This window comes from Odontesthes bonariensis, chromosome 24 (genome assembly GCF_027942865.1).
Source record: "Odontesthes bonariensis isolate fOdoBon6 chromosome 24, fOdoBon6.hap1, whole genome shotgun sequence".
Classification (NCBI taxonomy): Eukaryota; Metazoa; Chordata; class Actinopteri; order Atheriniformes; family Atherinopsidae; genus Odontesthes; species Odontesthes bonariensis.
This window is the reverse complement of record NC_134529.1, coordinates 5,865,421-5,884,939: the sequence shown is the minus strand read 5'-3', so window position 1 is coordinate 5,884,939 and position 19,519 is coordinate 5,865,421. Positions and strand designations below refer to the sequence as shown.

At 41.0% G+C, this 19,519-nt stretch overlaps 1 protein-coding gene across 19 annotated transcripts in view; it reads right to left on the bottom strand.

Moving 5' to 3' along the window:
* afdna (afadin, adherens junction formation factor a) overlaps nucleotides 1-17,337 on the bottom strand; it is a 104,852-nt gene extending 87,515 nt beyond the window's left edge. For all 19 annotated transcript variants that reach the window (XM_075458713.1, XM_075458719.1, XM_075458721.1 and 16 more), the window contains exon 1: nucleotides 17,023-17,337. In XM_075458713.1, coding sequence (XP_075314828.1) covers nucleotides 17,023-17,124 — 102 coding nt within the window. In that variant the 5' untranslated portion in view covers nucleotides 17,125-17,337. The remainder of the gene's footprint in view (nucleotides 1-17,022) is intronic.
* Nucleotides 17,338-19,519: the final 2,182 nt, after the last annotated feature.

The following is a 19,519-nucleotide window of genomic DNA, read 5'->3' as shown; positions in this document are numbered from 1 at the left end:
TTAAATTGTCACAACTTCTAATGGAAGAAGGAGTTTGTAAGCTCTGGATGATAAAATGTCCCGTAAATAAACACATTTTTGCACAGTGCTGCACAGGGTTTTAAGCCACCCCTCATTACTTTATGTTTAGCTTCCCAGGATCAATTTTCCTGTAATCTTTAAAAGTAGTCTTGAGCAACAGTTCTTCAGGCTTTCTGAAGGCCTTTCAAAGTGTTTCTTTGGACATTTTCAGAGGAATGTTTTCGTTCGTTTAAGCCACTTAACACAGACCAATGAATCACTCGGGCATAAATAAAGGCTCCTAACTTAAGGGGTGAACCAGTGTTGTGTCTACACAGAACAGACAACTTAGCAAAGAACCAGTTTTAACCCCTTAGGGGTCTGTAATATATATGTCTGGGAAGAGCGATAAGCTCGGTATTATTTCTGTGCGGGATTCAGTTGCTAAAAATCAATAAAACGTTGCACTCCTAAGAGTTAAAATGTATCTTTAGGCACTTTGTTACCAGCAGCCTGTCACACAGACGCATCATTTGTTCCCATTTCTTTAGTTGCATGTGTGAAAAACAGCAAAGATAACACAGTCTGACAGACAGAAAACAGGATTTCTGCAGCAACAAGGTGATTCCCAAAGAGCTGCTAGCTGAAAACTAGCTAAAACATTTGAGGAAATTCACTTTAAAGCAGCTCAGAACTGAACAAACTCTGCTTTTACCTCATATAAACTGTATTTACAACATGTTTGCACCTGTATTAATAAATCTCTGCACTTATCTGCCTGTTTTCTTGTAAATAAATGAGAAATCTGCAGAAGTTCTATAAATCAGAGGTAAAGTGGTAAACCAGGTGAGTTTAAGTGTCTCTTCACTAAACTAACGGATGCTCGTCCGCTCCGAAACCGCGCCGCCTCGAAAGACAAACACTCCCCTGAATAGTAGCCGGTCGTCAACTGAACACGACACCAACAAGCTACTGCGGGCTGCCATGGTTACCACCTCGGCACGGTGTCACGTTGCCATGGCGCTGTGAGGCAGGTGTCAGGTGGCCAAACAAAAGAGGGTGGCAAATCATGCTACAGTGTGTTCACAAAAAATTTTGAGGTCATCGTAGGGAGCTATTCATTCGAGTCCAAAAAGAGTTCCCCCTTCGCTTTGCTCAGGTTTCAGTTCTGTGCGTTAAAATTTCACATAATCTGGACGTAATTATTACAATAACGTGCAACGTATTAGTACTTTGTGTCCAGTGCGAGGTTATCTCTTCAGGACAAATACCTTTAAGGGTGCAAACAGAGTCTGAATGATGTTGAGCTCTACAGAAAAGATGCAGGCTATGCAGATGTTTCCATTTTAACAAAAAAAAAAAACATCACACATCTTAATGGGAGCCTCAGACATCCTGAAGCTGCTGCAACTGCTGCCACAAATATCCAAATTAGCACATGACGTCATGTGGCTTTCGACTAAAAACCCAAGTTTTAAAGAAGAGGAGCACGACTCGGAGCATCATTTCCACATGTGGAGGATTTCCTGCATCAGGACATTCCTGCAGTCAGTCAAAGAAAGAGTTCACATACTTTCCTCTGGTCGGCTAAAAACGTAGATAATGTCGTGCATTTACATCAGACTCAAATTCCCCTTCTCCACACAGACAGATATACAAAGAAACGTGTAGAGGAACGAATGTTAAAGAGAAATACATTTGTTCTCTGTTCCCTGAGAGAGATCCACACCCAAAAAAAACCCAAATAATAGAGCGCACACACACTGTCTGGGGCTTGCATCAGCAATGTCAGCCCAAGTCACACATCAGCACAAAGCGCGTGCACGTTTCCAGTGTAAATGTCTGCGAAAAGCCACGATTATGAAGCAGGGTGGACAGCTAAGATCAACAAATACGACCGACCGGGTGGAGCAGAGCGAAGGGAAGTCCCCGACATGCCGAGGACACCCACAAAGTTTTATTGTGTTTCTGTTCAAATTCCCCACCAGGCCCTACCAGCCGGGTGGGGCTGAGCGAGAACAGGGTGCAGCTCCACGGAGGGGTGGGGGTCTAATAACAACCAGCAGACCGGAGGAGTGGAGCTGGGACGAACACACAAACAATCTCTAATTGAATAAATGTGTAAAAACTAAAACAAATTAAAGGAAGAATTGTGTGGAAACAACCTAAAACTCTGCATAGCTGAGAGCTCAAATTTCTTTTTCCTTTTTCCCCCCTCAACTCTAAATTAGTTAAAAACTCAAAAAGACGGACCAAAAAGAGAGAACTAAACAGGACTTTTAGTTGAGTGCTCATCTATTCTTCTCTGTTGACAATATAAAATGATGTGCTGCATCATGGACTTTAAACAGCTGATTTAAACATGCATTTAATTCAAGTGCTTCCTTGAAAACACGCCCTGGAATAGCAGTTAATGCCAGCTTGTAAGTCAAGTATCGATTCCCTTTTATTAGCTACTTAGAAACAGTGGGACAAGCTGTAAACACAGCAAACGCATTAAACCAGGTATGGTAAGACTGCACGTGCAGCACAGAGTATTTATGTAGAGCTTTTAGGATCGTATGGGTTTATCTTTTTTGGGTTAAACTGCTTGGCTGCGTCCACAAAGGAGCAACGAGACTCGACCGAAACGTCAAACTTTTGAGGCCGTTAAATGCAGAAATGATTAAATCAATAAATCACCCTGCAGAGTTCTTGCGAAGCTGCAGATACGGACGGATATGACAGCTTTAAGCGTGCATTTCTGTCTTTATTAATACTCCCACAGGATGCTCCCCCCACTGCAAGCGAAGTCCGTCCATCTCGTCCCTGAAACCTCGCTGTCAAACGTTTGCTACGCCGATGCAGACTGACGCCAAAGCAGAAAACATTTCAACACCCGGAGACGACACCAAATATTTTATGGTCATGAGTTGTGGAATGTCACTTGTGTGCCGCGTTGTTTGTGTGGAGGGCTCGTTAAGCTGGTAATTAAGTCGAACTAATCCAAAAAGAATCACACCCTAAAGCAGCCATTATCCCACACTGTTGTTGACCATCAGAGCCGTCAAGAATGCTTTTATTATTTTGTTATTTCCTGCCGTTTTCTGAACGCCTCCTTTCAACACAAGGAGCAGAAGCACGGGCGCTGTATGAAAAATCAAAGCGTGTGGACGCACAGATGTTCCACAACATCTTTCTACGACTTTGACGACAAACATATCTTTGGGCCGCATTACATTCTTCTCAACTAAATCTTCTAAAAAGAAGCCAGACTGGTCATTTAGATTCTTTTTCTTTTTTTAAATTTACTTTTTATTCGTTTTTTAATTGGTAACATACACATATGTGCCAGTTGGGCAAAAAAACATAACATGAAATGATAAAGGGAGGATTGTGCACCAAGTAAAACGGCAGAATCAATTTAAGCACATCAAACATAGAAATATAAGGATGCTGCTCGAAAATAGGGGGGGAAAATTTTTTAAATAAAATCTTAATAGAGGGTTTGAGCTAGATCTATATCGATCTATATGAAATCAGGTCTTACAGTTGACACATAGCTGAGCTATTTTGACCAGTTCTCTTCAAAAATATCAGTTTGTTTTCTTAATTTCAACATAATTCTCTCCATAACATATATATGACATCAATCCACACATTTATTGTTGTTTTTTCTTTCTTAAGCCACTTTCTGGTCAGAGCCTTTTTAAATCCTACTAACAACACTCTCAAAAGGTATTTGTCCCGCTTCGTGTATTCAGGTACATAACATTGAAGTTTAGAAACATTTTCCTTTTAAAAAACGGTCTCCAGGACCCCAAGAATCTCTCTCCAAAATGGAGCCACAGAGGGACAGACCCAAAAAAATGTGAAACTGATTTGCTGAAGTATTCCCACGGGACCTCCAGCAGGCAGTCTGATGGGAATAGTTGGTCTTTAGTGCTGGGGAGCGAAAGAATCGAGAGCTCGTCACTGACCACTGCTGTCTGCAAGTCCTGTCCGTCATTTAGATTCTCAAGTTTAATTTGTTTGGTGGCGGCTCTACAGCTGCTGCCCTCAGTCTGACCACATGGACGCTGCCAACCTGTAGCAAACACTGGGCTTAACAACTACTCCACTTCCTTGTTTTCCCTCCTTGAGGGCTCAGACATTTACGTGCTGCAAAGCACCATGGGAGCTGGTTGTGGGCTGTGCCAAACAGTCGTAGTAATTGGTGCCTGCCTGATTGCCGTCTGATCCTGTGAGGTCAACGGGAGGGTTGGACGCGTGGACACGAGTTGGACGTGACCGACAGACGGGAGAGCCAATCAGGTGGCTGAGAGGACTACGCAAACCAATGGCGGCTCAGGGAGGATAAATAAAAAGACGAAGGAGGGGGGGGGAGGAGGTGAGCCGAGCCTCTGAGGGGATTAACATGGTCTGACGGGCTGGCTGGGACAAACACACTCACTAACTCACATCGATACGCAGCTTTGAGGGCGGGCTGCTCTGCTGAGCACACACAATACACGGCTTGTTTTAGAACGACAGGAAAAAGAAAGAAGATGGATAAGAGAGGGGCCGAATCACGGAGAAGGAATGTGCATCTGACGGAGGGAAGGAGGGCGAGCGCACCAGGATTATGAACCACAGGTGCTTCCCAACCAATTCCAGCGAGACCAACTCCTGATGTGGACTTGATGCATATTCCGTAACACTCCCAAAAGCCAAAAGTCCCTTTTTTTTTTTTCAAATATTTCTCTTCGTAGGAATCCCCGACATTCCCAGATTTCCTCCGAGAGCCTATCGAGTTACCTGACCTTCTTTGTCTGGAATGCTCAACTCCAAACTCCATTTGCATTCCCGTAATTCCATGACCGGTGGGAACCCTAAACAGCATCACACATCACTCAAATGGATCCTCAATCACACACACACAGAGACACGATGCTGATGTGTTATTCCGGACTGCTTAGGGAGGCTTCTTTAGGGAGCAATTTAACATATATTGATCACACTTTGAAGGCCCATTTCTGAAAATTAACTGCCTTCAAAGTAGAGCAAAGATTCCAGAAGATGGGCCGATTGTAATTTAAGGCTTTAAAGGACCTGCGAATTAAAGTGAGAATCAATTATCTCGTAAATTTTACAAACTAAACAAAATGGTTAAATAAAAAAAAACAAAAAACAGTAGCCTGCAAAGGCTGAGGAATGAGGAGGAGTCTGCCAAGATGTTAACAGAACTCTGTTCTGCAAGCATTACAGTAAAGACGCTCACTAAATGAGCAGTTTAATATTGCATTACAGTGGAAACCGCTTATATAGATCAAAAGGCTTGGGACAGAATCATTTCTATACAAATGCTGTTTAAATAATTCGTTTATAGTAATCAAGAAATCCAATTATAATGTTCATTTTTGGCCATTTTATGAATGTAAACGTGCAAAAATAATTTAAAAACTACGTGTAGCCATTTTATTTTTTACTCCCTTGATTCCTTTCTGGACGTCTGCTTCTGCCTCGCTAGCTAACGTAACGAGTTGACACCGGGCAGCAAACGACGGCGGACTGCGCAGTACTGTAATTAAACTTGCATGATAATAAAATTCAGTAAATGCTGAAGCTATCCGTTTCATTTCATTTTTCTCATTAAAAAACGATACAAATGGCATTTAGATGATATTCTGCATAAAAAAATAAGTGAAATACCTGTACTGTAATACAAATTCGGTTTTAGTAATCAACCGCTTATAGCGTTCAAATTGGCTCTGGACCAACGTGATCACTATAAGCGGTTTCCACTGTAAAACATGCTAATGCTAAGATGGGTAGCTCATCCACATCTCCCCGGGACACCTTCCCCATCCTCTCTGCTGTAAATTAAGGCCACAAGACCCAACATCTATAGGAAAAAATACAACAAAAACTATATTTATTCATTATTATTATTATATTATTATTATTAATTGATTGTTTTTTTATTTATTTGCAAATTATTTATTATTATTATTAGTTACTAGTAGTATTTTTATTAGAATGGGTATTATTATTATTGTTGTTTTTAATATACAATCATTGTAAATATTAATAATTTTTCAAGCTACTTGACTAATTTGAATTTGCCCCATTGAGGGATGAATAAAGTATTTTTCTATTCTATTCTATATTGGTAAGAGAGAATATATTTAAACCTCTTCTCATTCTGTTAAAATAAACAGAAACATCTGCAGTAAATGCTTAAACTTTCCCACAAACAGTCAAAAAAGTAAATAAATAAATCACTAAGTGTTTGTGGGACAGAGAGAAAGATTAAGAAATATTGCATCCATCTGGGTTTTTTGTGCAACTATATGAGTACATTTGTGAGCTATTAGCTGAAAAATGCATACCACAGCCTAAGCCTGTCATAAATTTGATAACAAAAGCACAAAAAAAGTGAATATTGCACATGTTTTGGCACAGCCAGGCGCTCCCCATAAACGGCCCCAGGCGGTCCAGAAATGTCGCTCTCTTTGTCTGATATTTCCTCTCCAGACTCATCACTCCACTACATCCTTCAGAGCAGATTTACAGTAGTTTCGCTGTCAGCTGTGCCACATTTTAACCCCGGAAACTCTAAACAAAAACTACCCAGAACAGCCTGTGGACAGGATATTAAAGCTCCTACAGTTTGAAATAAGGTGTCAATCAAGAGCTGAAGAAAAATGTGTGCAATCTATGTGCTAAAGGAACCATTATTGGACTAAAATGTTGCTACGATGGACCCTTGTTTGTCAGAAAAACATCAATCAGTGGATTTATAGATAAGTCAATGTTGTCATTTTTGTTTCGAGTCACACAGTAATAAAATCTTTCATCAACAGTAATTGTCAAATTTAATCCATGGGACAAACAAAAGCTCAATGCATGAGTAGGAGACTGAAGTGGAGCTCCTAATAAATAAATAAATAAATAAATAAATAGGCTCAGTGCTGCATCAATAACGCACGCTTAGATGAAACTACAAAAAATTTATCAAAATTAATGTGTTAGTCTGACCAACACCGGACTTTAAAAATGTGTGAACATGAATTGCACAAAATCAAGCTTCTAAAAACTGGAATTAGACACCCAGATAGTGCAGCCCAAGCTTGATTTACACCTAAATGTGCACACTCTGCATGTATGCTCCCTTAGTTCAATCTTTTTGTCAGTGTAACTGAACATTAACACAGATAAATTTCTGTAGAAACAAGCTTCTTTTGTCAGATGGTGAAATACATCAATCAGCCCGTTAAGACTTCGTGTCACTCAAAGCTTTTCCAGACGGTCGCTCTGCTCTAATAAAACCTGACAAATTTACCATTCAAGTAACTTAGGCTGTGTTCGAAACCACATACTTCTCCTACTACTCCTACTACTCCTACTAACTTTAACTTTTTTTAAGTTCCCGGATGCATACTAGATTCTCCGAAATGTTGGGTATGCATCATGAGGTTACTACTCATACTCAAACCACCCAAGATGCAACGTAACGTGACGTCGCCGATCGTCATTTCCTGTCAAAACGGCAGTTTTAAGCTAGCAACAACGAGGGTAGGTTCACTTCCTGTTTTCAAAACAAAAGCACCAATTGTATCGTAATGGCTTTCCCTATGATAAAAGGCAACGGGTATTTTATTTTGGGAAAATAACCGGAAGTGCGTTGCTCACTGCGGCTAGCTTTAGTAGCGCCGAATTCGTGGGAACAAAATTGTAAACAGCCGGTATTTTGTCAGGTTTTCAACACGTTGGGGATCTAAACGACTACTTTCTCACCTGAAAATGTTTCAAATGTTGCTAAAGTTTACAGAGTTTAGAGCTTAAGGGAAATCAGCTTCAGGCCGGCTGATTTCGGCTCGGGCAGGAGCGAAATGCATTGTGGGTAAACGCTCTGCATACTGTCTGATCGATGAGTATGCAGTATGGAAGTATGTAGTATGCGGTTTCGAACACAGCCTTAAAGACGACGTCTGTGCTGTTTCAGTCTGACATATTTCAGTAAATAAGTCGGTTCCCCACCCCTGCACGTGTACTCGGACAAAGACGGCGGCCCAATTAAATGGTCGAGTCGAGCTGTAACTGTAGTTCGACTCAGCGGAGTTTGTGCTTAAAAAGCAACCCAGCAGAAAAGCTGAGTGACGACAGCATTGTTGGTAAAAACGTTGCGTTGTGCTGTGTCGGCTCAAAGACGGTGCATCAGTCCTGCCTTGAGCAAGCTGCATGAAAAGGGTGGAGATGATGAATATCCTGGCTGTCCGGCGTGACCCCGGCAGCCACCGGACCCCTGCATTAATCACAGCTGATACAGCGAGCTATGTAGCCGGACGGTGATAAGATACAAAGATACAAACGTGCTGCAAACAAGCCTGACAAAAAAAACCACTCCTGCCTGTTTATTTTCTACATTTTCAGCCTTCAGCAGCAGTACTTCATGATGCATTACTCTATTATTTGTGAGCTTTTCTTCTAAGTGTTTCAAGAACAGACTTACAGGCACGACAACAGTAATGTAATTGAGATCTCATTTGTCTGAATGAAGAAAAAAAACAGTCTGGAGTTTTGAGAGTAAAATGCACAGCAGAACTAGTCCAGACTAAGCGACTATGACAACCTACAAGCTAATGTTTAAACCACAAACCACTGAAGCAGCGAGAAGCATGAAGATGTTTTCATGGGACTAACTGCGATGTTGGCAAGCAGGGCAGTAAGCTGCAAGGTCACTCATCAAATCATGTTAGGATGTGCACGTATTCATGTGCGAGTTGCAGAGATGAGCCATAACTCCGCCGGAGCGTCTGTAAGACTTGTGGTCGTGATCTTTCGCCCTGCGTCGTAACAAAAGCGCTCCGGTTTGATTGCTCCGACACATGCGCACACACACCTACAGATGCCGGCCATGAAATGTGCCATGCGGGACATTTACAGCTTCATTGGGCTGATGGGCTCTGCAGATGAGCACGGGGAAGTGGACTCTCAGACACATGCAGAGGCAGAATTATCTCCAGCCAGCAGGGCACCCAGAGGAGCATTTGCTGCTGTGAAAAAACTAGTCTACGAGGTCAAATGTTATAGAAGCAGCTGGAATTAAGGCTAAAGACGAAATTAAACAAGAAGCAGCTAATTCAAAAGTACTCATGGGATGGAGAAAGTCCAGATTTAAGCCCTGGCCACATTTACAAGGGGGTTTTTCTCTTCAATATTCACAAAAACAATAAATAGAATTGATCTTCTACAGAAAAAGCGCCACAGAAACAGTCAATTGTACTCAAGGTACAGTGGGCGCACACTTTTAATGACAATCCAAAGGCATCGGGTGTCATATTGGATGTTCATTTGCTAAGACAGTTGGGTCTCTGTCCTCACTATAGTTGGTGAATACCTGCACGTGCATTTTAAATGTAAATAGCCCTTTAAACAGGGTCAGGATCTGCACTATCATGGTGAAACGAGACGAGAGCCAAAAACCTCCACATGACAACGCTGTAACCACAGCATAGTTTTCAAAATTATTCGTTTTCAGGGAACAAAAGCAGTGTTTTCGCATGATAGAGCAGATAAATCTGTAATACGAAACTACCGGCGTAGAGGACGAGGCCTAAAAGATGCCACTGTGTTTGCATTCATTCAGGAAACCGATAACGCTTCAAGATTCTTCAAATTCTTTCCCAACTACAGCCAAATGAGCCTCCATTTGTCTTTATTCACCAACTCCACGTTGGTTTGTCTGTTAGAGGAAAAGTAAATGTGCACAGCCCACAAACTAACTGGTTATGGCCACTTTAGCTCCTGCCAAGAATAACTCAATTATAAGAAAATCCTCGAGTATTTGCTTTGAAGCATCGTTTAACTCACACGGACGGTTGTTACGGTCGCATCGACGTGCGCTCGTGCAGCCGCCGATTCGATGGAGGAAACCGGAGAAAACAACGAGCAGCAGAATCAGAGATAAAGAGGAAAAGTGTCACAAGTTTGGGAGCATTTCAAACAAAGGAAAAGAGAGAATTAGCTTAACGTCAAAGCTACAGTGTCTCCACTGAGTTTCTGCTCTTTTGACACGTAGTTCAACACTTAAAACTTGTTGCATTCTTTAAGAAATAAACCACTGAATGGTTTAAACAGTTGGATTAAATCGATCGTATAAATAACGGTCCGCTGCAGCCCTGATCTCAACATCCCTGATGTTGCACACGGTGCAAAAAGGCCTGTCAACTGCAGAGCGTGCGCGGCTGAGAGGCCTCTCTTTATGAGCTCCTGTAGCGTGCCCTCGTCACAGCTTCGGCGTTACCGTGGTGACGCTGCCAGTTAGCAACGGCGTGACATGATGAGAGAAGAGACGGACGGAGAGGAGGAGAAGGAGGGAGGGTGCGGCCTGTGAGGGGACAGAGGAACAATGCAAACACAGATAAATGCACACAGCGGTCAGAAACTGGACGAGTGTGCGAGTGACCTCATGGCGCCGTCACTGCAGCCGAGGCTCGCAGCTCCGTTAACCAGGCCTCTGCCCAGCTTTTATATCAGCGTCTGCGGCTGAAAACCGGTCCAAGTCGAGCTGACACAGAGTGAAGCACCAGCAAGCCATCCAACATCTTAAATCCTGCATCCTAAACTCAGACTGCACTTAACTTCATCCATTTAATCAGCAAAAACGGTAACAAACGGCCGCTTTGTCGTCATTTAAGGTTAGTCCGCCGCTTTTTAAATTAAGTCTCATTGTTCAAGGAACACAGGAGGAGGATATTTGTGCCTGTACATTAAGAAATATGTACGTGGATGTCAGGAAAAAGAATGTGTCTCAGAAATATATCAGAAAAACTTGTGTTTTTATAGAAAAATGTCCATTAAAGCATAGGTGCAGTAGGTGTTTTTTCTTAAATATGTTATATAAAGCCCAGAGTTCAATAGATTTGTGGAAAGAAACTCCTTTTCATCCTATATTATAATTAAGAATGAAGGTCTATCTTATCTTTTAAACCCCACAAAGTCAACTGTAATGCGATTTTATTCATACAAAGTGCAGATAGTTGGTTTTAAACAGCCCAAACTAGTTCTGCCAGCTCGAAAAAATTGCATCATGAATGATTTACTTTGAATTACGTCACCAACAGACGCACAACTTCCTTGTGAACTTTGTGTCGTTTCACTCCAGCTTTCATTGTCGACAACAAGCCGCCACGCTTTGATTAACGGACGCCACTTATACGTTTGGTGGACAGCGAGGGTCACATCGAATAACCAATACTTATTGTACACGGGCTCAGTTTTATTTTACCTGCATTTGGTTCTTGGTAGATGTTTATTTTGGACCTTGTTCACAGGGTGTCTGTTCATCATCAAACTATCTTTATTCTCACAATAACAGCAGCTAAAGTAAAAAAGGAAATCACGGATCCTCATCCTTAATGCAGTTTCTGCACCAAAAGTAGTGCCTTTTAAATGCGGTCACACCTCTTAAAGTTAGTAACACGTTAACCCTAAATTACCTGGGAACCAGACCAGGAACCATCACCAACTAGGCTGGACAACAGTTCCTCATAAGACGGTTTTAATTGGACCGCTAAATAGCCAGAAAAAATGGTGGCCTCCTTAAAAATAACATTTGTACCCAGGTTTTGTGTTCCCATCAATGCTAACTGGAGCCGGAGCTGATAAATACATGTGACTATTGCAGAGGCATCTGACATGGGCCTGAATACTGATTTAACAATTTACACTGCACTCAAAAGCCAGAAGTTAGCAGGCGTTAGTGGGTTTTAAGGGCTAAAAACATCCAACCAAGATGAACCAAGAGGATGGACGGTGATGAGTAAGATCAGGGCCTAGATTCTTTAGCTAAAGTTTAGATAAATCAATCGGTCACTTGAACAAATAATAGGTAACCAGAGACCCTAAAGCAGTTTCCTCTGCAACAGCAATCTTGGTTGTTGGTTTCTTAGGTGGAAACTAAGGAAGCTATACTGGAGATTTTTTTAAATCTGCAAATAACGGGTGAAATAAAAAGAAAATCTGATCCTGCATTGCTCTGGAAACGGCATAGCCGTTCCACCTAGACGACAGGAAACGCACTATCTCCAAAAAACACACACTTCCTGTTAAGTTTCCTGCTTCCTTTGCAGCAGGGAAAGGGAGGGAGTGGTCACTGATGTCATGGCAAGTTTGCTTATATGTTGCATTTCACATCCCACGGGAGCTTCCTGCTAGTAACCAGCTTTTACCTCAAATTCTGCCAAAGCGTACCAGGAGAAAACAACGGTAACCAGAGTTTTATGAAATGGGCACAAACCATTTAGTGGAAAAAAAAGGATAATTGCTATGTTTCCTGTGGTCGAACACAGGACTGCAGCTAAAAGAGGGCATTTTAAATACACAGGAAGCCTCTATGACTTCAAATAAAGGCTTTCGCAGTCCAACATCCTAATGTTTTTTGTTTCCCATATAAGGAGAATAAGCAACAATGAGAGTCTGCTGCACAAGCAGGCAGTGAAAGTTTCTTACTGTGAGGTCACCTGGACTCTTTAGTCCTGCAAACAGTCAACAGTGTTTCCAGCTTTTTGAGCTACAAGAAGAACGTGACTTTTGGGAATGTCACAGCATCTTTAAAAATAACGTATTTACAGCAATAAAAAGATTACATTTTTAATCATGCAGCTTAAATTCCACCACCTGATTGTTGGAAATGTCCCTAAAAAAAAAAACCTCAGTGGACAGATTCAGATTCAAATTAAGTCATATGCTGAAAGGTTGCAAAGTTATGAATCTCCATGGGCTATTTATTGTAAAGAAAAGCATTTAAAGACTACAGTTTCTGCTCCGTTTAACTAAACAAAGCACGACAAACACTCTCTACTGCAGCTTAAAAGCTCTATTGCATCTATTTAAGGGAACACATTTTGTTTTAAAGACCTTACATTTTGATCTAAAACTCTTTCTGTCTTTTTAAGCTCCTGCAGACACCCGGCGATGGGATGCTCCATGCAACTAATCTATAAACTGACACTGATTCAGAGAAAAGTGGACATTATATTCCTTCAATCTGCACTGAGGACAAATGGAGGAGCTTTAAAACCGTCCTACCACCAGCTCACACAGACGCATCCCCCTCAGCTTCAACAACAAACATTTCCCGATACGACCCGATTTACATGAGGAAAATGACACTTATTCAGGAAGTTTCCTCCACATTAAGCAGCTTCAAACTGCTCGACCAATAAAAATATCTACCTACTAAACATCTAATCCGTCTCACTGACACTATAATGAATAACTACACGGTTAAAGAGCACTACCTGTTAATTACAGCGCCGTCACTGCCACATCTCTGCACTTAATTGTAATGCTGGATGCAAACTGCCCGAGAGAACAGTTAATCTTAGAGGTGCATTAGTAAAGAAATATGCATAATCTACTTTATCATTGCTCCAAAGCCACGGTGTGCCTGTCCCGTACGACGAGCCTCCAACGATGTTGTTCCCACATTAGCTTTATGGCATTTAGCTGCACCGTCTTACAAGAGAATATGGACCTAATTTGTAAAATTGGAAGCATTTCTAACCACCCTTTGGATTCTGAAACATCTCCTCAGATTTACTGGGCGTGTTTCTGTAACAAAAGTTGTACTCGAGTCAATCTTGTCAACAACTTTCCGAGCACGCTGAGCTGCATGCAGTCACATTTACAGCCAGGCGTTTTAGCATGCTCCGTGCTTTTCCTTTAGCATTATTAGGAACAGCACCTGAGCCAAATGACTGGGGGAAAACTCTGCTGCAAAGGCTCTCATTTGGCTTCATTTTCTGCCTCTCTGTCAGACACACGCATACATACATACGTCTATTCCCATTTATCTTGGGTAAGCTGTGAGGAATATTCACAAAAGTGACGTCTGTCTGATTGAACAAATGTTTAAAGAAGCTCTGTATGTGAAAAAGGCTAAAAAAAAACATTTAAAAACATCATTAACTGAACATCATGGAGTTGAACTTGTCACTCGTGTCCATAATCAGAACAAATGCTCATACTTCCAAGAGCGTCTGCCGCCATCAAAACCTAAAAAACCATTTAAGTTAAGCTTTTCAGAAGCCTGAACTCAAACAACCGACTATTATCTGGAACAATCGTCACCTTCCTTTGGTTCAAATAGAACGAAACATCCACGACAGTCACTTTAGAAACAACTTGGCAATGGAAGACTTTTCTATTTGGCTCAGCTTTCACACTCTCTGAGCTCAAAAAATTAATGAATGAATGAGTTTATTTAAAGGACAGCATACAATACCATTAATCATTGCCATTTCATGAAGAACAACAACAAGATGGTTACATCGGATTTAGCAGGAGTGCTATTTTCTATCTGTAGTCCTTAAAGGGGGATGGGGTAGGGAGCACAGTTATTATTATTTTTTTTTCCTTTCTTAACTTAAAAACAACCTAGTTACCAGTGGGTCTATTTTAATTTGTTCATTTCTGAATTATACATTTTGATTCATATTTTATTTAATATTTTCTTTAAAAAAAGTCTTTAAGAAGATTAAAATAAATAAATAAAATAAAAAAAATAATAAATCAGGCTTCAAAAAATAAGGCAAAAAAAAAAACTAACCATGCTGACAGGAATTTTAGTCAATAGCAATGATTTCAGTTGACTTACAGTAATTATAATTCAATAAAATGCTAAGAAACAAGATTAGCTAGGTGTACAGCCATATCATTGTCCATAAAAATCAATATCAGGACTTTTATGAGAGGACGTTTACCGTCAACTGCAGCATGCAGGCATGAGATGAATCCTGAGTGGGAGTTGAGGACTTATATGATGGTTGAAGGGGTAGACGGGACGCTGAAGGACGACGCTCGCTATTTTCTCATTTTAGATTCAACTTCAAGGTATCCAAAGCCAGCTGACGTCGATGATGCAGCCTGAGCAGGAGCATCAATTCACAACAGCGAGCTTCACAGGAGCTACTTTTGGAAGTGTCCACCAATATACTCCCTGTCCACTGAATAAGTGCTTAGGTTAACTTTCTCATAATCTCGTTATCCAAACAAGACGAGCCGTTTCTGCGGTCGCATTTGAACAAAGCTCAACTATTGCGCCACATCTTTTGAGCTCAGCGGAGCGTGTGAAATAAGCTCCACATTTCTGCCTACTGCGAGTCTCCATGTGATCGAGGTACCTGCTATTTTATAATGAGCCCACCATAAGTGCCCCAGCGGGACTTATTCGGTTTGGGTTTGCAAGATTAAAAAGTTTGAGAACCTTTGGTCCAGACTAATCAGCCATCCACGGCTAATCTGATCACACGAATGATCTAACTGCTCTCGGTGGCGGGTTTGGTGTGAAATTCAAGAGATGTCACATTTAAAAACTGTCAGAAATTCAGATTTTTGTGCGTTGCATCAAATCTAAAATGGCTGTCAATCACAGATCGCACTGTAAGTTTTCTCAGCGTGGCACATCTCATGCTCGGACACACAATTTGAAGGACACTTGTGCAGCTTGGGGGCTCCACCAGCTGACATATGGGCGGGAGGGTGTGGCGTAGCAAGGACAGCCAGGCATCTGCTTACATTTAATCATGTTCTGCTGGACAAGACGCCGAGCACGCTCCAGCAGCAACGCACCGTGAGAGAATTACAGCCTCGGGAACTTCTGCACATGGGTTAATCATTGAGGTTGTGTGTGCAGTGCTGTACAACTCCAGCTTCAAGCCCGATTAATTAATCGGCTCAAGAAGAAGAGAGGGGACCCTGTGACCCCCACCACCAGCCTTACACCCCTACTCAAGACAAGGTGGGGGTTGGCTGCCCGCCGAAAAACTGCTGTTAACACAATCAAAGCTTTTAAATCAAAACCACTTCCTCAGAAGATGCAACAGTCAGAGGAAGGGGTCTGATGGATACCGACCAACTTGGACTACAGATATCACAAAGCTGGAGCCTCTAAGGACCTGTTTCACATCCTGTGGAGTCATTAGTAAACAACCACAACCCGAGTCCACGCAGCTCTTCTCCTCATTGTTGTTGCAGGGTCAAATTATTGCTGGTCACACAAGCAGCTCGCATCAAGCTAGCTCCTGTAGTCTGAGGACAAAGCAGGACATGACATGGCCTGTTATTGCTCTGACAGGGAGCGGGATGGCTTCTGGGAGAGCACCATTCGTGCTCGGAGTGCCCATCCAGGACGAAGCATTCACACCCGGCTAGTTGCTAATACTTTAAGCTTTTATCCATTTGCTCAGAGTATCAAACAAGCCTCAGTGTGTTCGTGGGTTTGTTAGCCACTGCGGTCTCCGCTGCACGTCGGCTACACGCAAACACAAACACACACACAGCTAACACCGGCACAGATGGCTGTTTTACAAGTTTTCGTTCCCATTTAAATGCGACGCAACAATTATCACGCTCCTCCGTTTCTTCTGTTTAACAATAATGAGCTTGTTTACGAGCTAGCTGCGCAAAATCTGGCAAATCAGTGCCGACTTTCTTATCACACGCGCACGTATTTTCAACAATTATATCTGAACATAAATTATTAAAGTGATAATGTTAATCTACAATTCGGCATATCTCATAAGCTCAAAGTAAAAAGCTGCCAACTTTAACAAGGATCAAATGTTAGCTACACTCAGACACACAGTTGTGGGCGGTAGCTAGCAGCTAGCTAGGTTAGTGTAACATGTTTCTTTCAATAATAAAAAAAAACAACGCTGAATTGAGGATAAATGTATCAATTTGTTTGATTATTCACCATGACAGCCACAAAATTAAGCCGACATTAAGGGCCCCATGATAAACAAAGTGTGTATAGTACTACTTAGTGAATTACCCGTTTTTTTTCAATTGAGTTTGGCATTCATTCGCTGCACTCACGTACGAGGAGGAGGAGGGGAGGGGGGGGGACTCACCACCAACTAACCACGCTGCCCACAACACAACCTGACTTTCAACATTTCCAACCCATGTATCAGCCAGCGGCAGCTTTATTTCACCCGTGAGAGGCCCCGGCGGGTCCGCGGCCTCCCCTGCCGCTCCGTGCCGGTCTCCTACCTCTGTGGGCCGGCTGATCTCGAACAGGTCGAGCCGGTTGGCGTTCCAGTGGTTGATGATGTCGGCCAGTTTCCTCCTCTCCTCCTCCCTGCTCCCCGACATTGTGGACTGCCTTTCAAGACCCTCTCCAAAGCGGTGTGTGTACCGGTGGGATAAACCGTCCGGGAACGATAGTCCACAGAAAAAGGAGAAGCCGCCACAGAAACCAAAGGTTCAGGTCTACCGCCTGTCTACCGGGACTTTGAGCGGTCTGTCTCGCAGCTCATCGACCGACCTGCTGTCTGATCTGCTTCTGATTCGCGTTCGCGATGCACCTCTGCGCGCTCTCGCGGTGTCTCTGAGAACGCGCACGGTGGTTAACTGTTTCGTGTCCGGCCAACGTGACTCATGACGCTACAGGGTTAAACCGCAGGCACGTAGAGTAGCGAAACGGATTACGTCATCGTGTATTATTAAATCCACCTTTTTAACGATTGTTTACCTTAATTTTTGAAGAATAAATGCGCAAAGTATCTTAAATTTTAGCAAATCGGAGCGTACTAACAGTCAGACTAATCTTTAGTCAACTTAAACTGTGGTAATAATTAGTTAACTTGAATTATACTGCTTTTTTTATATATATTATATTTTTATATTTTATATATAAATATGTATAATAAAAAAAAATATATATATATATTTTTTTTTTTCTTATTTTTTTATTTAGTTATTTATTATTATTATTATTATTAGTTAGTAGTAGTATTTTTATTAGAATTGGTATTATTATTGTTGTTGTTAATATACAATCATTGTAAATATTAATTTTTTTTGAGCGATTTGACTAATTTGAATTTTTCCCATTGGGGGATGAATAAAGTATTTTTCTATTTCTATTTCTATTCTATTTTAAACAACTAGTTTTTAAGAGTATTTATTGTACTTTTGCGAGCTAAAGTGGAAAAACTGAACTAATGCACATGTTTGATGAGTAAAATAAAGTTTACTCCCTTTGTTTTGTAAGTAAACAAAAAGTAACTGCAAAACTGCCACTGATATTAAGGCAATATGGCATGAAAACGCTTTTATTTTACTATTAATATGCAAAAATCTTACTTTTGGGGCATTTACATGATTAAAAATCAGTCCCTAATAGTAACTTTAAGGGTTGAAATACAAGTGCAAGTGACGATTACACTCAAATGTAATTTATAATGTACTAAAAGTTCAATTTTGACTATATACAAGACTAATACAAGACTATATTTAACAAAAAATATTGAGTTAAACACACTTTTATAACTGCAGATAACTTTAGTTTGAAGTGTACAGTTATTTTAAATTGTGTGAAAATTGTTATGAAAATAGTTTACGTGCAGTTTTTTGTAATTTTCCACCAGGGTAATACTTACTGAACATAAAAATAAACCTTCTGTATAGAAAAAATCAAGTTATTCATCATTCCTGTGTTATACCAATTGTAAATTTCTTACATATATACATGTATGTGAACGTAAAGACGTGTTCTGATACAGATGGATTTAAATATCCCAGATGCAGAGAATTATAAGACCTGAAATGGTACGTTTCCTTGGTTTGGCTGTATTTCATGCTTCTCCTTGTATTTTAACAGCTAACAAACACAGATTTTGTCTTTTCTTATCAGTTTAAAAACTTTTTATCCTCATCTTTATATCTTATGTTTGTATGTTATTAAGTTTGTTGAAATCTTATCACAGTTTTTTGTTCTTATTCTGTATAATGAGTGAAATTGTGCAGATAAAAGTTTTATAACAGCAGACACTGATGTAGGTTATGGGTTTTATAATAAGCATAGCACTATGTTTTCACGGTTTGTGATGTTCAGGTTAGTCATTGTAGAAGTAAGACATATTCTTCATGAAAATATATAGCCTACCAAAGCTTAAAACTCCTATTCACCATTGTTCATTGTTTGCACATTTCAGATGTATTGCTTTGACCTCCCGGAGACTCAAACACTGGTATATCTGTATCTACAAAGCTATTCTTGGTCTCCTTACACCCCATCTCCAGACATACATCCCTAAAAACCTTAAAGAAACTATTGTCTTCACTCCCGTGACTCGTTCCTTTTAACTATCCCCAAAGCCTGAACTGAAGCGGTGGGAAAAAGGCTTTTAAATATGCTGCTTCTTCTTCTGGGAATCAACAGCTCGTCGTGATTCTTAAGATATTTTTTACATCCTCTAGTTGTGTTGATTGTTCTCTCCGTAGTTTATCCTTGTTGCATGTGAATCATGCGCAGGTCGCATGATTAAAAGCAGTTTTAAATGTCAAGAGTTGTGCTTTTTCTGGCTAAATAAAAGGTTAAAAAAAGGAACACTGTTGTGTCATTTGGTTGCCTAAAGATTAAATCTTAATCCCACATCTTTACATCCACAACAGCGGAGAAGCAGCAAGGAAATGATTGTTTTCTGTTGTCATATCCTCCCCCTAATTACGCTTTAGCTACCAGGTGCTGAATGCCACACAGCAC